The 21,924-nt window shown below is 41.6% G+C and overlaps 1 protein-coding gene across 2 annotated transcripts in view; it reads right to left on the bottom strand.

The window, feature by feature from the left end:
- Positions 1 to 21,924, bottom strand: part of CFAP20DC (CFAP20 domain containing) — a 177,580-nt gene that overhangs the window by 80,984 nt on the left and 74,672 nt on the right. For both annotated transcript variants that reach the window (XM_067463435.1, XM_067463434.1), the window contains 2 exons: positions 13,712 to 13,892; positions 5,391 to 5,710 (listed from right to left, as the gene is read on the bottom strand). In XM_067463435.1, the coding sequence (XP_067319536.1) occupies positions 5,391 to 5,710; positions 13,712 to 13,892 (501 nt within the window). The remainder of the gene's footprint in view (positions 1 to 5,390; positions 5,711 to 13,711; positions 13,893 to 21,924) is intronic.

The following is a 21,924-nucleotide window of genomic DNA, read 5'->3' on the forward strand; positions in this document are numbered from 1 at the left end:
AGACTCTCCCTAGCTCTATCTCATTATTGATATGTTAGCACAGGTAAACAGCCAAAACCTCATAGCAACCTTGTACTTTCTCACTGTCCGTAACACAGACATTAGATTTATCACTCTATGAAGACACCAGCCACACTTCCTTCCTTTTTATCTTCCAGTACATACGCTTCATGAATTTAACTTTTGGAAAACATAGTGTCCAGCCTATATCACAAAGGATGTGTGAAAATTATTTGTAAAGGATTCTCTTACTTAAAGAGTAAGAACACAAGGGAAAGGCATTTAAAGAGTAAGAGAAGGGTATTCAATCTTTCTCAGTCCTGTGTTTTATCTTCTTTCACTCTGGCACTATGACCATTTCTTCTTACAGAAAAAAGTAACAAAGGAAACCATTTGAATAAACTGACATCACATCGTTCCGAAGTAAAAACTATGTAGTGTGCCACTCCCTTGTGTTCATTTTACTCTTTATCTCTCTGTGCGTATGTGCCTACAAGTTGCCTGTTGACTTATGGCAACCCCATGATTTTCACAGGGTTTTCTTAGGAAAGGAATGGTTTTACCAGTTTCTTTCTCTGAAGTTTAGTTTGCAGCAACTGGTATTCATTAAATCATAGAGTTGAAAGAGACCTCATGGTTCATTCAGTCCAACCCCCTGCCAAGAAGCAGGAAAATTGCATTCAAAGCAGTCCCAACGGATGACCATCTAGTATCTGTTTAAAAACCTCCAAAGAAGGATCCTCCACCACACTATGATGCAGGGAGTTCCACTGCTGAACAGCTTTATAGTTAGGAAGTTCTTCCTCATGTTCAGGTAAAGTCTCCTTTGATGTAGTTTGAAGTCACTGTTCCATGTCCTAGTCTCCAGGACAGCAGAAAACAAACTTGTTCCCTCCTCCCCGTGACTTCTCCTCACATATTTATACATGGCTACCTTGTCTCATCTTAGCCTTCTCTTCTGCAGGCTAAACATGCCAGCTCTTTAAGCAGCTCCTCGTAGGGCATGTTCTCCAGACCCTTGATCATTTTAGTCGCCCTTCTCTGGACACATTCCATTTTGTCAACATCTCCATGTCATTGCTTTATAGCTAAATGTATAAGCATATCAGTGATGGCTTTGGCACATATAATGGTGGAAAAAAATGCAACAGCCATCAATGATTACTGTGCCAGAGTAGAAACAGGGAGTTGAGAATTCAATTCTCAGCCTACCCAACTGCATTGAATAGGGCTAAAAGGGCAAATTACAGGACTGATGCATGCTGCCTTGAGCCCCTTAGAGCACAAGCGTCAAATTCAAGGCTTGCGGGTCAAATCTCACCCGCCATGACATTTTATGTCCAGATGCTTTACCACAACTTCTGTTTCTTTCATCATTAGACATCATGACTAGAGCTGGTGGGTGTTGTGATACAGCAACACCTGGAAGACTGTAACTTGTTCAGTTTAGATAGGATAATGGGGTTTAAATTTAGATATAAGGCTTGTGGGTAGGATGTCTGACATCAAAATGTCCCTTAACCTTTCTATTACCTCAGAGTCACAAGTGCTATTGGGTTGCAATTCCCATTATCCCTGGTCCACATGGCGGAAAATCAAAAGTGATGGGAGTTGTCGTTTAATAGCATCTGGGGACCTGGACTGGATAAAAAAAGCAGACCACTATGTAAAAAAATTATAGTTGGTCCTCTGTATACACGGCTTTTCCATCCATGGATCAAATGGTTCTTTGAAGGCAATCATAAGGCTGGTGTGGCCTCAATGAAAATAATTCTGACATCTCTGCCTTAGAGGAAGAATGAGATTCTAAAAGAGCAGCAAATAAATAAGACTTCTTTCCATCATTCCCTGATTTTGCCTCATACTTCTTGTTATGTAGGCTTTATGTGTATTTTGTAAGTGCCCTCTGTACTCATAAACTTCACATCTTTTTATACATGAGAGATATTGATCATGAGATAACAAATATTGCTTTATCCTCTTCAGTACTGATTCTGTTAAGAGACATACCATTATTTTCCACACCTACACAAACATCACCCTAGACTTTTATTGGCCATCTGAGTTAATACTTTAAACATTAGGATAACTTGATTTAGAAAATTACATTTTTTTTTCAAAAAATTACTAAATCACATTTTAACTAAATGCTCCTTATTTGGATCCGCACACTACTCATCAATACACATTTCCATTTCTATGCTGCATTTCCCCCCACCTGAATATCTACTATTCAATCATCTGACAGTGCCAAGAACTTCAATAAAGTATGTCTGATTAACTGTAGCATGGCATATGTACAGTGAAGAGGCTGATTTCCCCAAGGAGATGGCTCTTCTATTGCCTTATCACCTTCCTTCAAAGAACATGCAGATGGGTATTTGGACAATAATTTTCTGGATACAGAAAACTTGATTGCTCTTCCTGAGGCATAATTTTAAAAAAGATCTTTCTTGAGAGCTACCCACTTCGGAGCAGATGGTACCTAGTCCTTTTGTAAGCAGATCTTTCATGTTGAGAAGCCAAAGTTAACATGCTTTGTGAAGAGAAGAAGAGTTTTATTCATTAAAATGTGAATGAGAAGAGAAGCGCTTTGGGGATAACAAACGCAATGCTGCACAGAGTCATGAGAGCGTAAATGGCATCCATTTAATGAATTTATTTAGCAATTGCAGCCTCAGTGGTGCAATGAGAATCCAGATCAAAACCACATCACTGACCCCGACCAACAGAATGGTCATATTTGGCTCCTATGAAGTTAGCAAAGTGAAACAAAAATAGGGTGAGGGAGAAAGGTAAAAACAGTCTGTACTCAGCAGGAGCAGAATCCATAGTAGTCAGGTTTACACTTTTTTTTTTCATGTCAGGGGCGAGAAACTGCAAGTTACTTTTGGAGTGATATAATTGGTCGTCTGCAAGGAGGTGCCCAGGGGACGCCCGAATGTTTTACCATCCTGTGGGAGGCTTCTCTCATGTCCTCTTATGAGAAGCTGGAGCTGACAGATTGGAGCTCACCCCGCTCCCCGAATTTGAACTGCTGACCTTTCAGTCAGCAGTTCTGCCAGCACAAGTGTTTAACTCATTGCGCCACCAGGGGCTCCTAGGTTTACACTAACCTGTTAATAATAAAGACATTTAGCAAGTTCTTTTGGATACAGATGAATATCTTCCCACCCACTCCATATTACGGATGGAAAAAAAAATTAATATTAAAAACAACAGAAAAATGTTTTTCAAGAATTGATAAACCCTGACAAGAAAAATCCTGAACTGATTAAAATCTTTGCATTTCAGGGCTTATTCTGAGTAAAATTCACATATGGTTATTTTGTGCCATAAACAACATTTTGTGCACAGGATGTTGTGTGCAGAAAATACCATAGTTGTACAAAATTAATATACAGGTGATTTGAAAAGAAAACAGCATTTTCAACAACAGTGGGGGAAAGTTATTGCTTTTTTACAAGTTGTTACATGGAAACAGGGTAGTTATGAAGCTAGCTATATGATAGATCAAGCATGGGCAAACTTTGTCCCTTCAGGCATTTTGGACTTCAACTTCCAAAAATCCCAACCAGCTTACTAGTTGTTGGGAATTGTGAGAGTTGAAGTCTAAAACACCTGGAAGGCTGAAGTTTGCCCATGCCTGTGATAGATGTTTAATCTATTAATGAATAAATATCTGATGTTTTGTTATTCTACTCATTTTTCTTAGATGCCTTTTATTTAAATGGTCATAGTATAAATCTGTCACATTTTTACCATAACATAAAAAACATCCAATTTGTTCAGGATTAAATCACCTTATGGTCCCTAGTTATTAAACCCAGAGAGGAGTTTGAAAGTTGTAGGAAAAATTAGTGTAAGGAACACAAAGCTTGATGTCTGAGTAAGCAATCCAAAGAGGACACCCATTAAAAGGCCCACATCCATTAATGGTTTACTTTTGTGGAGAAAATAACAAACAACCATCCAGTTGGAAAGAACACAAAAGGATACATCAGTAAGAAGAAAAAATCTTCACTACTGCAGTCCTTCATGCTATTTTTCTAATGGTTTGTTTTTCTGGGGAATAACGTTTGCAGGAAAACACTTTATACAGTTCTTAATACCGACAAAGAGTTTGAAAAACAGATACCATATGGTGATGATGACCACAGTTGTTAAGGATTTATGATGTAAGATTTTTATTGATTTAATACTGAAATCATAGAATCTAACAACAGCAGGTCAATGGGGAGATGCAGAAACGTCAGAATTCAGCTGTCGGTTATTGTTTTAACATAACTACATCTTTCTGAGAGAAAGCGATTGAGATTTTATGTAAAACCTTTAATCCTCTTGTAAGCATCATAAACAATGCTATACTTTATTAATCAGCAGAAAGAGATTTAAGCAATAAAACATGGTTACTACAAAGAAAAAGGAAGGGGCCTGAAATGTTAACAAAGGCAGAGATGGCTAATTGTTACCATAGCCACCTGATGCAATAGTTGACTGACATGACAAATCTGCTGATGGTTTTTAATCAGAAAGGTAGCTGTTGCTTTCTACTAAGATATTCTTCAGTCATATTAGAGTACAATATTGTCTGCATATTTAATAATGCTCTTGCAACTGCCATCCATTTTTTAGAAGAAATATATAAAATCATTATCTTGGCCCACATTCACTATGAAAAAGGCACCTTCCTCTCCAGATGTTACTGCAGACTTATCTGTGACATATAACAAAACCCCAAAATATTGGGCTTCAATTACATGTATTAAACTTTTCTTCAAAAATGGACCTGTAATAACTGACAAGGAAAAATATGAAAACTATGCAATATATTTCCCCAACACTCTGTTTATCCTAATGACAACAATCCCAATGACACATGGACAATACCAGGTATATACACTAGTCTATGTTTTCAAATACGTATGGAAATTTGAATTATTTTGGATAATTATCAACATTATATGAGTTTTGATTGCATTTTATCCTAGAAAATGGATAAAAAACGTAAGTGGTAATTATGTTCGGATGTGCATATTAGTCTAAAGCTGGAATCGGAATAGTTACCTTAAAAATCTGAATCAAATGAATGCCATAAGCATTCCTACATTTAACTGAACTTTGCTCACATTTCTCTTTCATCCCTGCCCCACCTTTTCAGCTTTCCTACTATTGACATTTTGATTTTGTTCTTCAGGCAGAAATCTATTTTTGCTAATGTAACCTTTAATGCCAGTCCAGATATGTTGATGAACAGCTGTTCTCTCTTTCTCTCTCCAATCCCCTCACATATTAAGCTAGAAGGAACGCCTGCCTCATAATGATAGGTAGTATCCAATATATTAAAGCAGAAAAAAGACAAGCTATAGCTACAACCAAAAATAATTCACCTCTTCATTGCTCTCATTTCCAAAGAAGTCATCCTCCATTTGAGCACCTCGCCAGGCCCCATTCATCTCTTCTTTTAAATCCACAGAAAAGCTGCAGTCATCAGATGAAAGATTTAGGGGTTTCCCATGAGGTGCTGATCTAGGTTTTGAGGAATATGTGAAAACGTCCTCCTGCTCAACTTGAAGTGTTTGTTTGTTTTCACAGGTTTGGTTGTCATCCAGTGGTGATGTTAAAAAGCCATAGGATGTTTCACAAGCCATTTGTGGTGGACTGCTGGAATCCAGATGAGAATTTTTTTTGTCAGGGAAGATCCATTCATCTGCAAAGAAGAAAAGTTCAATACAGGATGTCAATAGTTTTCACATAAAAATGTCTGTTCCAGGAGAAAGGATCAAGCAACTATGAGCATTACAAGGAATATGCTGTATTTCTTTGATTCTAAGACACCATTGATTGTAAGACACACATGAATTTCAGTACCACCAACAAAAAAAAGTTTATTATTTATATATGAAAAGCACACACAATTCTAAAATGCACCACTGTTTATAGATATGTTTATTTGGGGGAAGGGGCATCTTAGAATCAAGGAAGTACAGTAATCGAGAATTGTCAATATTAGACGTAGAAAACATAAACGATATCATAAGGATAGAGAGTGTATCTCCAGATTGTTTGCATTGCAACCCTCACCTTCTTGCACCACTGGCCATGATGGCTGAGCTAACAGAAATCCAACTCTTCCCATTCATTCTATATAACAAACTAGGAGCCTCCCACAGAATAAGATCACGATCCTATCATGTTCAGCATTGTGTATTCTTATACCTAATGGCTCTCTTTAATCAAAGAGACCTGAATCTTTCTAGTCTGACCAATTGCAAACAGAGATATGATGATATTTCTTCATTATGCTGGAACTTGAAGAACACTTGAACATCAGCTTATTGAAACATTTTCTGGTTTCCTTCTCATAAAACTAAAGCAAAGCAAAACAAAAACTCATTTGCTTTAAAGAATGCCTCAAATATTCCAACATCTATTTTCATGCCCTTGTGTTTGATTTATATTGAATCTCAAATACATAGCTCTGTGCTGCAACATGGGTGACATAAAAAGGCATGACTATATCCATTTTGCCAATTTCCCCTTCAAGCAGGCAGTACTCATCTTTCATTTTAAAGCAACACATAAAACCACGGAAAGGTTGAATGTACTTGGTAAATACAAAAATGAGTTTTCTTGCCCTTTCACTACTTAATTATACTTTATTGTTTGAAATGATGTTAAGGAAAATTGTCAATGTGATTGATGAAGGTGGATCCTCAGTACCATCTAGGGAAAAGGAGAACCATCCAAGTATGCATCATTCTCTTCATTCAGCACAGCACTATAAGACTTGGTCGCTAGAACCTGCATCGACCAAGACTATCACTTTTAAAAAGTCTCATATGACAAATGAAAATGGAAGTCACACTGCAACAATGACATGATCTGCCCATTGAGAAAGCAACAAGTTAACAGTTATTACACTGTTAGAATGCAGAAATGTATGACATTTAGAAATTAGCTATGGACTCTGAAGCAGCAGCAATGCAACTAAGGAAGCCAGGGCACAATGAGGGGATGAGAGGCACGGTTCTCTGAGTTCACCACATATCATCCAAAGAACTACAGCTACAGGTAAGCAAGCTGTTCTTATTTGGAGTCACTGTGACTAACACAAATGGAGCCTAGCAAGCCATCATAAGAGGAGTGTCATGCAACATGGGAGAAGAGCACAGCCCTGCCTTCAGCGCTGTCTATGTTCTGGTTGGATAGTTTTTTTTAACTTGGACAGGATTGAATCACAGAATCATAGAGTTGGAAGAGACCTTGTGGGCCATCCAGTCCAACCCCCTGCCAAGAAGTAGGAAAATCACATTCAAAGCACCCCCGACAGTTGGCCACCCAGCCTGTTTAAAAGCCTCCAAAGAAGGAGCCTCCACCACTCTCCGGGGCAGAGACTTCCACTGCTGAACAGCTCTCACATTTCTCCCTGCCTGAAATCTGAAGAACGCAAATAAAGCAAAAGTTTTGCTTTTGCCTTGGTTATATTCGATAGCAATGGATGATCTTTCATTCATAGTAGAATGAGAAGCAAATAATTATTTCTCTTTTAGGCAGATAGTTTGAGCAAAGCAAACATGCCGTTGGCCTTATGCATGGATCCAACCATCCATAGCTTTAATTTTTTTTAAATTCCCAAAAGAAAACCTTGATTTTGCCATGCAACGTAGATCCCATTTTTTGTGCCATTGTGTATAATAGGACTTGAGCATCCATGGATTTCAGCATTCACTGGAGGTCCTGGCATCAACCCCTACAAAGATCCACTATACTTTTCAACTCAGTGTACTACAGAGGAGGGAGAAAGTGAGCATACATGACTTTAAAATGCTATTTGACACCTAAACTGTAGATAAAGCAAGTCATATGAGGCCTTGATAGTATTTCAAAATAAACAAGAGGACTGCTCCAGACTGAACTAAATCTTTTATCCTCTCAGCCACAAATTATACTGGAATTCTTCCACGGGGGGAGTACACATAACAAGTGTTTTCATATCAACTGTAATGAATAGTCAGGAAAAAATATGTAAATTACCACAGTATTGCAGCAAACAAGATAAATGCAAGAATGATCAACTCAAATGTCTAATTAGTTTCTGTGCAGAGTCAGATTTATGCTGGATCGTCTAATTGCACAGTAACGTTTTAATGAAGATTTTAAAAATGGTATAAATAAGACCGACAAATGAGAGACAATACACATTCATTTTATTTATTTCTTTGCCCCAAACTATTTTCCTTTTGTAATAGCACTGCGCACCTGCAAGGGGAGATATATTTATGCATTCTCTTTGTCATCAATTCAAAGAATTTCCATTTTAAACCGAAAGAATTATAACAAAGCAATACAGCTCATCTCTGCTTTATGGAACAATCCAAGATGAAAATCATAACTGAGACAAATATTTATCCTTCACTCCCTTTGTAATCAAACCTTGAATCTTCTTTCCGATTTTTTGATCTTAAAAGACATAGGTTTCTCCTGTTTGTTTTCCTTATCACTACTGTTTTCCTTCATATTAAGGAACAATAAGGTCTCGGTCTTGGTCTCTCTCTCTCTCCTCTCTCTCTCTCTATCATAAAAGGCTGCAAACAACTCACCTTTCACTTGCTATCCTAAGCATATCTATCTATCTATCCATCCATCCATCCATCTGGAGTTACATTTTAAAAATGTAGCTGTTCTGACTTACATACAAATTCAACTTAAGAACAAACCTACAGAACCTATCTTGCTTGTAACTTTGGGACTGTCTGCACTGTATAAAGACATGTTGTTTTATGTGTTATTTCTGACCTGGATTGTTCTCACTCTGTCCACATAATAAACTATTCTGTCAAATATCTCAAGTTTTGGCTTGTTGTTACTTCTTTATTCATTTAGATTGCTTAATTCCAGTCTTGTGATTTTTTTTGTTTTGTTAAAGTTCTTAACAGGCATCATTGGGGATTAATTTGGGAATTTTATACCCATGTACACAGGGATAGATCACTGATAGCATAAAATAATAATAATAATAATAATAATAATAATAATAATAATAATAATCTGCCTGTGACAAAGAACTGGTGGGATCACAAGCCTGAAAAAGTTACAGAAAATGAACAGGTCAAACTACTTTGGGACTTCTGAATTCAGACTGACAGAGGTTTGGAGTACAATACTCCTGACTTCACGATCATGTTAAAAAACAAACACTTGGGAAATGTCCGACGTGTGATCCAATACAACAGCCAGCAGAGTGATCTTGTTTGCTGTGGACTCAAATTGTTGTATTTCAAATAATAATTTTATTTTTTACCTGCCTCTCCTCACGGCTAGAGGTGGATTACAACATTGCTAAAACCGATGATCCAAACACATAATCATTTAAAAACACTCTGTAGAATACACATAAAAAAAACTTTCCTGATCACCGTCTTCACAGCGGTAAGATCCTTGATAATGTTTTTAGCCGTGAAATCAGGTTGCACTCAGTGTCAGATTCTCACTTTCATCCCTTCTGTTCACTCAGAAGCCTGTAAACCAGTGGTTCTCAACCTTTCTAATGCCATGACCCCTTAATACAGTTCCTCATGTTGTGGTGACTCCCAACCATAACATTATTTTCGTTGCTACTTCATAACTGTAATTTTGCTACTGTTATGAATCGTAATGTAAACATCTGATATGCAGGATGTATTTTCATTCACTGCACCAAATTTGGCACAAATACCCGATATGCCCAAATTTGAATACTGGTGAGGTTGTGGGGGAGTTAATTTTGTCATCTGGGAGTTGAAGTTGCTGGGATTTATAGTTAACCTACAATCAAAGAGCATTCTGAACACCAATGACGGAATTGAACCAAACTTGGCACAAAGAACTCCCATGACCAGCAGAAAATACTGGAAGGGTTTGGTGGGCACTGACCTTAAGTTTGGGAATTGTAGTTCACCTACATCCAGAGAGCACTGTGGACTCAAACAATGTTGGATCTGGATCAAACTTGGCACAGATACTCAATATGCCCAAATGTGAACACTGGTGGAGTTGGGGGAAAAGAAGACCTTGATATTTAGGAGTTATAGCTGCTGAGATTTATAGTTTACCTACAATCAAAGAGCATTCTGAACCCCACTGATAGAATTGGCTAAACTTCCCACACAGAACCCCCACACTGTGTGTTCTGATTGTCTTTGGTGTCCCCTCTGACATATCTTTGAGACCCCCCCAGGGGTCCTGATTCCCAGGTTGAGAAACACTGCTGTAAACCTTTAAATCACATTGTAATTAGCCTTTACTATTTATACTTGCAAAAATCTGAGACTGGACCACTAGCTCAACAATATTCTCATCAATTGCTAGCTCATAAATATAGTCTTGAATCTAGTCATATTTTAGGAGGACTTTTTAAGAATTTGAGTTAGGAAACTTTTTGTGCCCAGAGGTTAAACAGATAAAGAACTGGAAGGAAAAAATAATACAGTAATGGGATAAAATAAACTGGGGGAATGCTGAGCTTATTTTGTCATGCGAAGGCAAAATTCATGGCTACAGAATGTTCAGTCTTTCCTATTAGGAAGTCATGAGTTTGCAAAGCTTTGATCACCTTAGTGGAATAAGGTCATTCTAAGGTTGCCCACATTGCTTAGGAGGTAATAATAAGGTAGTATAGGTTTGATTGGTAAGTATAGTAGACCGATTGTTCATTACGCAGCTGTCTCAGAGGCCAGAGGAAACAAACTGCATAGCAAATGAACCACTTTGCCTTTTTTATTTTTTAAATGAAACCTGTTCCATAGAGATATCAAATGTAATAGAATGAAAAGCAGACATTAGTAACTAACTAGGACAAGTAAAAAGTTTCACTCTACTTGATGATTGGGTTCTTTTGGTGCTTAAATTTAATAAGGGCTTACAAGAATAATTTATTTTTAGTTCTTTCTCTTTAATCATGAAAGCATGGGAGTTCTTTATTTATATGCACTGTTCTGGTAGTCTTTGTTTAATCCTGCAAATCTTTATCAATGCTCTGAAGCAAATTCCGTTGCAGGGTGTTTGATTTCCATAATCCCTGCAGTGCAGACATTTATATTTTATGCGAATTGCTTTAGAATCCTTTGAAACACAGAGATTTATTCTCTTACTTTAAAAGAGCAGAGATGTTAAAAAACATAAAACTTGTACCATGCCACTGACTATCTTAGTGCCTTTCAGGCCATCACTTTTTGAATATACTATTCTGCAACTTGTCTTGCATGCTGGGGAAGACGAAATGGCTGCACAGCACAGGGAGTTAAAAAAACAAATTAATTTTCAGGCTTCAACTTTGAGCAAATTTGAAATAAAACATATTCCTTACAAATATAAAACTATGGGCATGCTTACTTATCCTCGAGGGGAGTGAGAATCTGCCCTGTGGCCGCTACATGACATATAGAGCTGATTTGGGTTAACGTGGCTTGAACAGCATTAACAAAAGTTATGCTTTGTTCCAGTTTCCCCAAGAATAAAGATAAAACCCACAGTTTTGAGCCCATGTAAACATTTAGATATGTTTTAAGACAGAAGTGACTGCAACTGTTTACATGCAATCCAATGTTCCTGGACATGGGATGGCCACTGGATTGACCTGGGGATATTGTGTCCATATAGAACCATCCTATAAGGGCTGATTCAGACATGCAAGTTCATAAAATGACAATCTGAATGTGTAATTAGCCATCACAAGTTTTCCTTCTATAGGCATTCACTGAGTTACAAACAAGATAGGTTATTTAGGTTTGTTCTTAAGTTGAATTTGTATGTTATATGGAAGAGGTATATCTCTTTAATGTAACTCCAGACAATTTTTTGATAGCGTAGGGAAGGGTTAACACCTTTGTATTATTTGTTTTCATGCCTGTGCCCTGTAGAGAAGATTTCACTTCACTTTCTGTCTCTGTGATAACCGAATTTTGAAAATGTTGGGTTCTTGTGAAAACCCAACATTTACAACTTCAGTGTGGAACCTTTTCTCCCATTATAACTCTTAGACTCTAACCGGGGTGAATTTCCCTTCCTAGGGGTAGATTTCCTCTCACTTCCTGTTGCCTCAACCTTGGATGCAAGTCAGGCCCTTCAATTGGGGGGGGGGGGGGGTTGAACCTACTGAACTTGTTACCACAAGATCCTATTTGTATCAAAGGATTTCTTCAGTTCTGGATGTCACTTTTTCTACCCATTTCATGGTATTCCTTGACATCATAACACATTTCCCTTGTATTTCCGCTTATTCTTTTTCTACTCTTAAACTCACACAAGCCACTTCTTTCTTTATCAGCTCACTCATTCCAAACTTACTACTCTTCTGTCATTTTTCTCCTTAACTTTGACACACTCTCTCTCCTTACTCCAACATTCTAATTCATACACATCCTCTCTAGCTTCACATACATACTATATCACTTCAAAAAGACCTGCCTAATAAATCATTCCACCACATGTAATTTAACACCTAAACCTGTATCAATGTACTGAATAGCCAAATACCGTAGCTCCCATCTCTACTTGCCAGTCTGAAAGTTTCACTGTACATTCACACTGTGATTTCACAGTAGATATGTTTCATAATGGACAACTTCTCTTTCCCTACAAGCTTTTATGAAAACTTTATACCTTGATGAGTCGATATATTTATTTAAAGTATTTCTATATCGATTCCCAGCTCACAAGGGATCACAAGGCAACGACAACAAAATTAATGAAAACAGTACAAAGTTTACAAACATTTTAAAGTACTCTTTTAAATCACAATCTTTTAGATTTTGAAAATAATCTAAAAACAATCCTAAAATACAATTTCAAAACTATTAAAACAATTAAAAAAAAAACCCCAAAAGACAATTTAAAAACACTTAGAGCATTTTCAAGCAATAAAAGGCCAGGTGGAACAGCGCTATTTTGGCTGTCCATCACAGATGTAATAGAGACTGGTTCCTTAGTTAAAACATATCTGCAGACCTATCTCTTCCAGAAGCCTACCCACGCACTTTTAATAATGAATTTTAAGCTCTTTGTTCTGTCTATGCATTTTATCGACTGTTTAAGATGATTATGTGTCTTTATCTATGTTGGTTGTAACCCACCTTAAGACACAAGGGCAGTAAGAAATAAAATAATATTATTCTTATTGTTGATGCTGCTATAGAGAAAGTCCTGCTATGTGTACATACCAAGCAAACATCCATCTTCTCTGCTCTCTTAATTGTGGTGGAGAAGCCAGAAGAGCCACAGGAAAGAGAAAAGAGCCAGCCATTATTTCCTTTAGGCCCTTCAGGTATCAATTAAGCTCTTGTATTCTCAGAGCTTCCTCCATGCTGAAAAGGCCTCTTCCCTTCTTCCGTGGGGAAGCCGCCATTATCTGATTTCAAGCAGGTATTCTAATGATTATGCTGGCATCTTTATTTATTGTTTAATGAGCTTGGTAATGTAGCTGTATAATGTGTTTTAATGATTTTTATTATTTTAGTTGTAATCCTTGTTGTCTATATATTGACAGCATCATATGATGCTTATGTGAGGCCGCCCTGAGTGCCCCTTTTGGGGGAGAAGGGCCGGGTAGAAATGCATGTAATAAATAAATTAATAAATAAATACACAGAAAACCATATTGGTGCTGTTATGCATGAACAGTTTGAAAAATGTCTCCGCAGCAACCTTTATAGCACTTGCATGATTATCTTACCATGATCCAGCAACATTTGATTTGTGTACTGGATATTTTCTTTGTTTCCTTGCTCTTCAGCTACATCAAGTGGAAAGGAAGACTGTTTGGTCTTGCCATGAACTTGTGTTGATTCTTCTTCCTTTTCCAAAGTGGGCACCTGGCATGATCTGTTCATTTTAATGGTTGCAGATTTGGTCACCTGTAAAAATGTAGAAAAGTAATACTAAAATAACGCACCCAATTCAACCCACTAGAAAGTGAAGATGATGTTGGATGATGATGATCAGCATATGAAGTTCAAGCTAATTTCTTCATGTATTAGGACATTTTAAAAAGTGAGACAAATTTTGGAGATAATATCCCAAACAGTGAGACATACATCTCAGTAAAATTATAAGTTGCTTACCTGTAACTGTAGTTTCCTGAGTAGTCACCTGTGAATCGTACACTTGATATCTTCGCGCATGCGCAAGCAACTTTCGGAACCTTCTAGAAGTAAAAGAATGCCATCTAGACCCGGCTAACCCCGCCCCCCTCTCCCCGAGTATAAGTACCCCATGGGCGGGGTTAGCCAACAGTTCTCTTCCGCCGCAAAGGCAGCCAGAAGGCGTGGCATGAACTCGAGGGGAGGAGGGCGGGTGTGTACGAATTCACAGGTGACTACTCAGGAAACTACAGTTACAGGTAAGCAACTTATAATTTCCTGTCGTAGTCACTGTGAATCGTACACTTGATAGACTGGCGAGCTAAATGTACAGGATGGTGGGTGTCATGCCACCGCTGAGAAAAGTACTGCTCTACCAAACTGGGTGTCCTTCTTAGAAACCACATCTAATTTGTAGTGAGATACAAAGGACAAGGGGGAGGCCCAAATAGCTGCTCGGCAAATAGAGTCTAAGGGGACTCCTCTCCAGAAAGCAACTGATGTGGAAACTGCTCTGGTTGAATGTCCCCTCACAGGGAGAGGAAGTTCCTTGTTGGCCATCTTGTAAGAAAGCTGTATTGTTGACACAATCCATGAAGCCAGTCTCTGTGGGGAGACAGGTAAACCAAGTACATCAGGGCGATATTTGATGAAGAGTTTGTTAGATTTCCTGACAGACAAAGTCCTATCCGTGTAGAATGCAAGAGCACGACGGACGTCGAGCAGATGTAGATTCCTCTCTAAGGGTGAAGTAGGATTCTGAAAGAGTGACGGAAGGATTACCTCCTGTGAGGTGTGGAATCGTGACGAGACCTTGGGCAGGAAAGCAATGTCGGTCCTAAGAACGACCTTATCTGTGTGGAACCTAAGGTATGGAGGATCTGCCCTGAATGCACACAGCTCACTAGCGCGTCTGGCAGAAGTAATGGCCACCAAAAAGGCAGTTTTCCATGATAGGTAAGTGAGGCTGACAGTTGCCATGGGTTCAAATGGAGGTTTAGTCAAAGTAGCTAACACCACCTCCAGGTTCCAGGAAGGAACGATGGGAGATATGGAGGGTCTAATGTTCATGATTCCTCTCAAAAAGGTCCTAACCAAGGGATCTGCAAAGCAGGAGGGGAGACCCTGTTTTCTTCTAAACCATGATATGGCAGCAAGGTAGCATTTTAGGGAGGAATGTTGTAAACCTGCTTCCGATAAAGATGTTAAAAAATCCAAAATAATTGGGATAGGGGCAAGGGCAGGGTCTAACCCTCGCGATTTTGAAAATGATGAGAAGCGGTTCCATTTATACAGGTAAGATCATCTGGTGGAGGATCTGTGGGCTGCTTCAATAATTCTCAATACTGCAGGGGACAGGTCTGAGGTGTACGAGGGTTGGCGGGTAGGATCCTCCATGCGGTTAACCTCAACTTGTGCACCTCTGGGTACAGTACTAGGTCCTGTTGTGAAGTCAGCAGATCTGTTCTGGGAGGGAATCGGAAGAATATTCCCCGTGACAGCTGGTTGAGAAGGGGGAACCATGGCTGTCTGGGCCACCATGGTGTTATTAGGATACAATGGGCATTGTCTCGGAGGATCTTTGCTGCCACCCTCAATAGTAGGGGAAACGGGGGGAACGCGTAAGTCGGGCGGCCCGACCAAGATTGCAGGAACGCGTCTCCCAGACATCCCTCTTCTAGAGAGGGATATGTCCTGGAGCAGAACATGGGGCACTTGGTGTTGAACCGTGTCGCAAATAGGTCTATTTCGGGGAAGCCCCAGGCAAGGAACAGTCTGTGGGTCTCCGCATTGTTGAGGGTCCACTCGTGGTGGGCCAAGGGGTTCCGACTGAGTGCGTCTGCTAATAAGTTCTGCTCCCCTGGAACATGCGTTGCCAACAAGTGGATTCCCCTGTGTATACACCACTCCCATATTTGTGTTGATAGTGCCAGCAGTGTTGGTGAATGGGTTCCTCCCTGCTTGTTCAGGTAGTACATCACCGTGGTGTTGTCGGTGAGAATGTGTACTACCTGACCTGTGATTACTCTTTCGAAGGATTTTAGAGCGTTTTCGACTGCCATAAGCTCTAGAATGTTTATGTGTAGCATGGCGTCGTGTACCGACCAGGTCCCGTGTGCAACGAGGCCTTGGGTGTGTGCACCCCACCCCGTGAGGGAAGCGTCTGTGGTGATCGTGATGGTGGCAGACGGGGTATGGAACGACAATCCCAAACACGCCCAATCCGGATCCAACCAGTGGTGGAGGGAGGAACGGACCCATTGGGGGGGGGGAGAGTTTGATGGAGGGGCTGTCCAGTAAGGGATTGAAGTTGGACAAGAACCAAATTTGGAGTGGTCGCATTCGCAGTCTGGCGTATCGGATGACTGACGTGGTCGAGGCCATGTGCCCCAGCACGGTCTGTATGTGCTTGGCTGTAACTTGAGGTGCAGTCACGACTTGGTTCACCAGTTCTCGAAGATTGAGAAACCGCTCCTCCGGGAGAAAGGCCCTCTCGTGGGTGGAGTCGAGGAGGGCCCCGATGAACTGGATCCGTTGCGATGGTATCAACACGGACTTCTCCCAATTGACGACGAGGCCCAAAGACTGGAGGAGAGACAAAACCACGGAGATATGTATTTGAAGTCTGTGGCGGGAACTAGCTACCAAGAGCCAATCGTCAATGTAAGGGTAAACGGTAATCCCCCTGGTTCTAAGGTAAGCCGCCACCACCGCCATGCATTTTGTGAAAACTCTTGGGGCTGTAGAAAGCCCAAAGGGAAGGACGTTAAAACAATAAGTGTGTCCTTGCACCCTAAATGAGAGGAACCTGCGGTGATGCGGGGCGATGGAAATATGGAAATACGCATCCCTGAGATCGATAGTAGCAAACCAGGCACCCTTGGAAAGGAGGGGGGTAATGGAGGCGAGAGTTACCATGCGAAATTTCTTTGGCTTGATAAATTTATTCAGAGCTCTCAAATCTAGGATGGGTCGCAGCCCACCTCCCTTTTTGGATACAAGGAAATAGCGGGAGAAAAAACAAAACGGAACAACGGTGGAGTCAACAACAGAAACAGCCCCCTTCTGTAACAACATGTTAACCTCTTGCATCAACTGGGGGGAACATTGTGTATCCCGAATGACACCTACCCTTGGGTAGTCTTCAAACTCAATTAGATACCCCCTGGAAATGATTGACAACACCCAAGTGTCGGAGGTGATCAAAGGCGTCAAAGGCGCTTCTTGGAGGCGCCACCGGGCTTGGGTTTACCCTGGAAGGGTTGCGATCTCGGTTTTTGGAAATAGGGAGTCCGTCTGCCTCCCTGGTATCTAGATTGTCCCCCTGGTCTGTTTCTATAAGCGCCTGAAAAGAAGCTTCCAGAGGGCTTCCGATAGGCAGAGGGGGAGGGTTGCCACCTGGTCTTTTGTTGTTGATAGGGTTGCCAGGCGTAGCCGAATTTAGAGGCGGATTGCCTAACATCTTGTTTCTGTTTGAGGCTATCGTCTGTGTTGGGGTTGAACAATCCCTCCTCGTGGAAAGGAAGGTCTTCAGCGAGGGCCTTCCCTTCCTCCGAGAGATTAGAGGCCCTTAACCATGCATGCCTTCTGATAGACGTGGCCGTGGCAAACAGATTTCCCGATGTTTCCGCCATATGGTTGGCGAAGTCCTTCTGAAGTTTGGATAACACTAAAGCTTCAGTTTGCAGTGCCCTCGGTAGACGTTGGTCTTCCGTGGGCACAGAGTCAATGAGGGGTGCCATTCTATTCCAGAGGGAAGTTTGGTACCCACTCATATAGGTCGCATAGTGGGCCATGCGAGTGAAAAGGCTGGCAGCAAGGTGGACGTTTTTCCCCAATGTGTCTAGTTTTCTACCCTCCCTATCAGGTGGCGCTGTAGTGGGGTTTCTAGGGCGCTTGTTCTTGGTGACTTCTGCCACAACGGTATTCGCCTTGGGGGGAACTGAGACCCACTTTGCAACAGACATATCGATCTTATAAAGGTTGTCCAGGCGCCTCGGGACAGCAGGAACCGAGGACGGGGACACATCAGCTATCTTGGCTAATTTTAATAGGTATGGCAGCATAGGGAGGGTGGAAGAGGGGACTACATTTTGTTCATCTGAAGTGAACATGAAATCTTCCACATGCTCCGGAGGTTTCGGAGCCGGAATGCTAAGCGCTTTGATCATCCTTTCTACAAGTGCCGCAAATTTGTTGAAGTCCGCTGGCAAAGCGAGGGGAGTGCCCTCAGACCCCAGCAGTGGGGCGTCAGGGGGCTCAGAATCAGAGTCAGTGCCCGCTTGGTCCCCATCGTCCTGTACAGGAGCGCTTGGCATGTCCACCTCATGGGCGGTTAATGGGACCACAGGGGTGGCAGGTGGTTGAGTCAATGTCACAGCCCCTAATGGGACCACAGGGGTGGCAGGTGGTTGAGTCAAAGTCACAGCCCCTGTAGGAGGGCATGAGTTCAGTTCGAGAGAGGCCGGTACAACGGGCAGGTCATACAAATCATTAGGTACAGTAGGAGGGTTACACACACCTTGATTCATGTAGCCAGCAGTGGAATTTAAAGTGTCAGGTTGACACGGTGTGGGGACTGCACGAGATGCCCCTCCTGAAGCTTGAGTCTCAGAGGTGGGGACAACATTCACCGGAGCGTGTAGAGCCGCTGGAGCGGGAAGTGCAGTCGAAGGGGATTGCATCCCTCTAATAGCAACAGCCGCTGGGGTGGGCATGGGAGGAGGAAGAGGCATGGGCGCCGCCACAAAAACAAGCTGGCCAGACTGGTTAAGCTGCCAGTAACCCGAAGGAGGCATGGGGCCCGATGAGCAGGTCCTCCGTTGCGAGGAGCAGGAACGCGATGCCCTGGAGCGCCGGCGGCGTCTTGATCTTGGAGAGGACGACGAGGAGGAGGATGATGAGGAGGAGGAGGATGGGCGCCCTCGGGCTCTGCGCCTGTGGGAGGAGCGACGCCTGTGGTATCGGGAGCTCCCACTCCCTCTGGAGGGCGATCGGGACCGTCTCGGGCGCCCAGATGGTAAAAGCGCAGCCCTGGGAGGGACAAACTGCTGGGCCGTCGGAGGGAGAAAGGCTGGCGGGGGCGGAACCTCTGGGCACAGTCCTTCCCCCGATAGAGCTCCTGCCGCTTGCGGAGAGGTGTTTGCAGCCGTCGGTATCGGCGTCCCGGCTCTCTGAGTGGGCGGGGCCTCCACCAGAAGGGGCGGGGCGTTGTAGATGCCCCCGAAGGCTTGGCTGCCGGATGGGATCGGGGCCATGGTAGGTGAGTAACTTAAGGCCGCCGGGAGCCCCTCGATCTCGGAGGGGATGCAGCTCTCCTGAGCAGGATGGGCAAGAGCGGCTGGAGGCAAGGAGGCTCCGCTCATCGGCTCCTCCTCAGCTGGTCTGCGGGGGCTTAGCAGAGTGTTGGGCGCGTTTAGTACAACACCATTTCCTGCCGCTAGAGGCCGCACTAGGCTTCCAGGAAGGGGCTCTCCACGGAGAGCTGGCAAGGAGGCGGCCGCGGAGCTTCCCGCCTTTTTGGAGGCCGTTTTTTTCGCCAGAATGGATCGGCGGCCATCTTGGGTGCCTTTTTCTTTCGGTTTCTTGGCCTTCTTTTTCGCCAGGGGCTCGCTGCGGCTCGAGGTAGGTAAGGGCGATTCCCCCGGGTTGACGGTCTGGCTCATGGGCGGCAGGAGGGCCTTCTCATAAAGGGCAGCCTTAAGATGAGACTCCCTGTTTTTCCTTGTCTGCGCCGTAAAGGCCAGACAAACCGGACAGGATTGGGTGAGGTGGCCCTCCCCCAGGCACGCTAGGCAGAGCGAGTGGCCGTCCGTGTCCGGAAAGGTGTTCGGACAGTTGGCGTTCGCGCACCTTTTAAATGAGGAGGTAGACATATCGATAGAGGATAGTCAGGCAGGCCGGTGGTCGGGGTTGGAGATGAGTGGAATAGCCAAGTTTCAGTCCGGGTCAGTAACACTCGTGGAAAACGTCCAAATCACAAAGAGATATTCTTGGTCAGAGTACGGTCCTGGTCAAGCCGGATTATCAAAGAAACTTGTTCGAGCGTGAGAGAGAGGTTCTCTAGTTGCTTCCAAAGTAGCGCGGAAAAGAGAACTGTTGGCTAACCCCGCCCATGGGGTACTTATACTCGGGGAGAGGGGGGCGGGGTTAGCCGGGTCTAGATGGCATTCTTTTACTTCTAGAAGGTTCCGAAAGTTGCTTGCGCATGCGCGAAGATATCAAGTGTACGATTCACAGTGACTACGACAGGAAACTCTTTAGTAGCAGTATCAGGTATAACTGGAGAGAATACAGGTTTGTGTACACTTTGTCTGAAGTGCTTAGGACAAGACTTTTTTGGATTGTGGAACACTGGAATATGCACTATGATACATCTTGAAGATGGAAACCAAGTCTAAATATAAAGTTCACTTGTCTGAAATGCTTGGGATGAGACATTTTTAGGATTTTTGAATACTGGAATATACATCATGATATATCTTGAAGATGGAAACCAAGTCTAAATATAAAATTCATTTATGTTTCATATACACCTCATACACATAACTTGAAGTTTGGAGCATTTTGGATTTCCTGATAAGGGATAGTTGACCTGTATTCTTAACATTAAGAAATGAGTGAAGTTTTACTGATTGCAGCAAAACTGTAGGGGAAAATACATTAAACAGAAAATGGTTGTTAAAATGTTTTGTGTAGGCTTAAAATGTTACGTAAGTTGTTAAAACATTTTGTGTAGCTATGAAAGATTTGGTGTGTAGCTGAAAATGCATTTGACAAAGTAAAGGCCAGAGTTTATTGGTATAGACAACATAGATACAACTCTCTATACAGAAATTTGTTTCTCTTATTACTGCAAATAATTTTGCAGGGAAGTTGTATATTTTAAGTAAAATGCCAAAATGGACTTTCCTGTGGACACCTAATCGGAGTCTTACAAATATTTTCACAATGTGTTGACAAGCACCTAATGAATAGCAATACTACCTTGACACACATTTAGAATGCTCTGTTGTACTTTTAGAAAGACTATCTTGTCAACTAGATGATAAAATATAGTCAAAATTATAATTATATTGTCTTGTTGGTACATTTGATGGTCATGATGCCAATTCAGAACAAAGACAGGAAATAGAACTCTCCCCTCTGGACTGGCTTTGTGTTTTCACCCCAAAGTAAATTTTGATTTGTGACATCATCACAATGGAAATATGATTCAAGAGTGGCCGGGATTATGTAACTAGCAGAAGAATTTAGTTGTTGTTTTTGTTGTGCTGAAAATGGTGCCCAAGCAGTTTCCAAAGGTCTAATGAATGAAAAACCGTATAATCAGTGAACATATAAAGAGATTTTTAATGTACACTTTGCAGCTGCAGAATGTTCCTCTTTTTTTGCTATGTATATGTTTACAGTAGTGATATTTTTGAGTAAATGTTACTAATATAGATAAGGGTGCATGAATATGAGAGAAGAAACAGTTTTTGAAAAAACTAGCTGTTAAAAGAATCACTCTCGCAATTTGTGAAGTGCTGTACTTTCCAACATTTGTTCTTACAATTAACACTGCAACTTCTGAGAACTAGGTTTAAAAATCCAGTATAAGTCCACATTAGATTGCAGCAGAAACCCTTATATTTCAATAACAAGCAGGCAAATGAAAGCATTAAAAACATAAAAATTACTGATGCATGATTAACTTGGATTTTTAATGGCAGTAATCAAACAAGTATTTAGTGGCAAGATGCATCTTCATAAAATTATTGGATTTGTTTACTTAAGATTTATCTTTTACCCATTATCCAAACAA

Source organism: Anolis sagrei, chromosome 2 (genome assembly GCF_037176765.1).
Source record: "Anolis sagrei isolate rAnoSag1 chromosome 2, rAnoSag1.mat, whole genome shotgun sequence".
NCBI lineage: Eukaryota > Metazoa > Chordata > Lepidosauria > Squamata > Dactyloidae > Anolis > Anolis sagrei.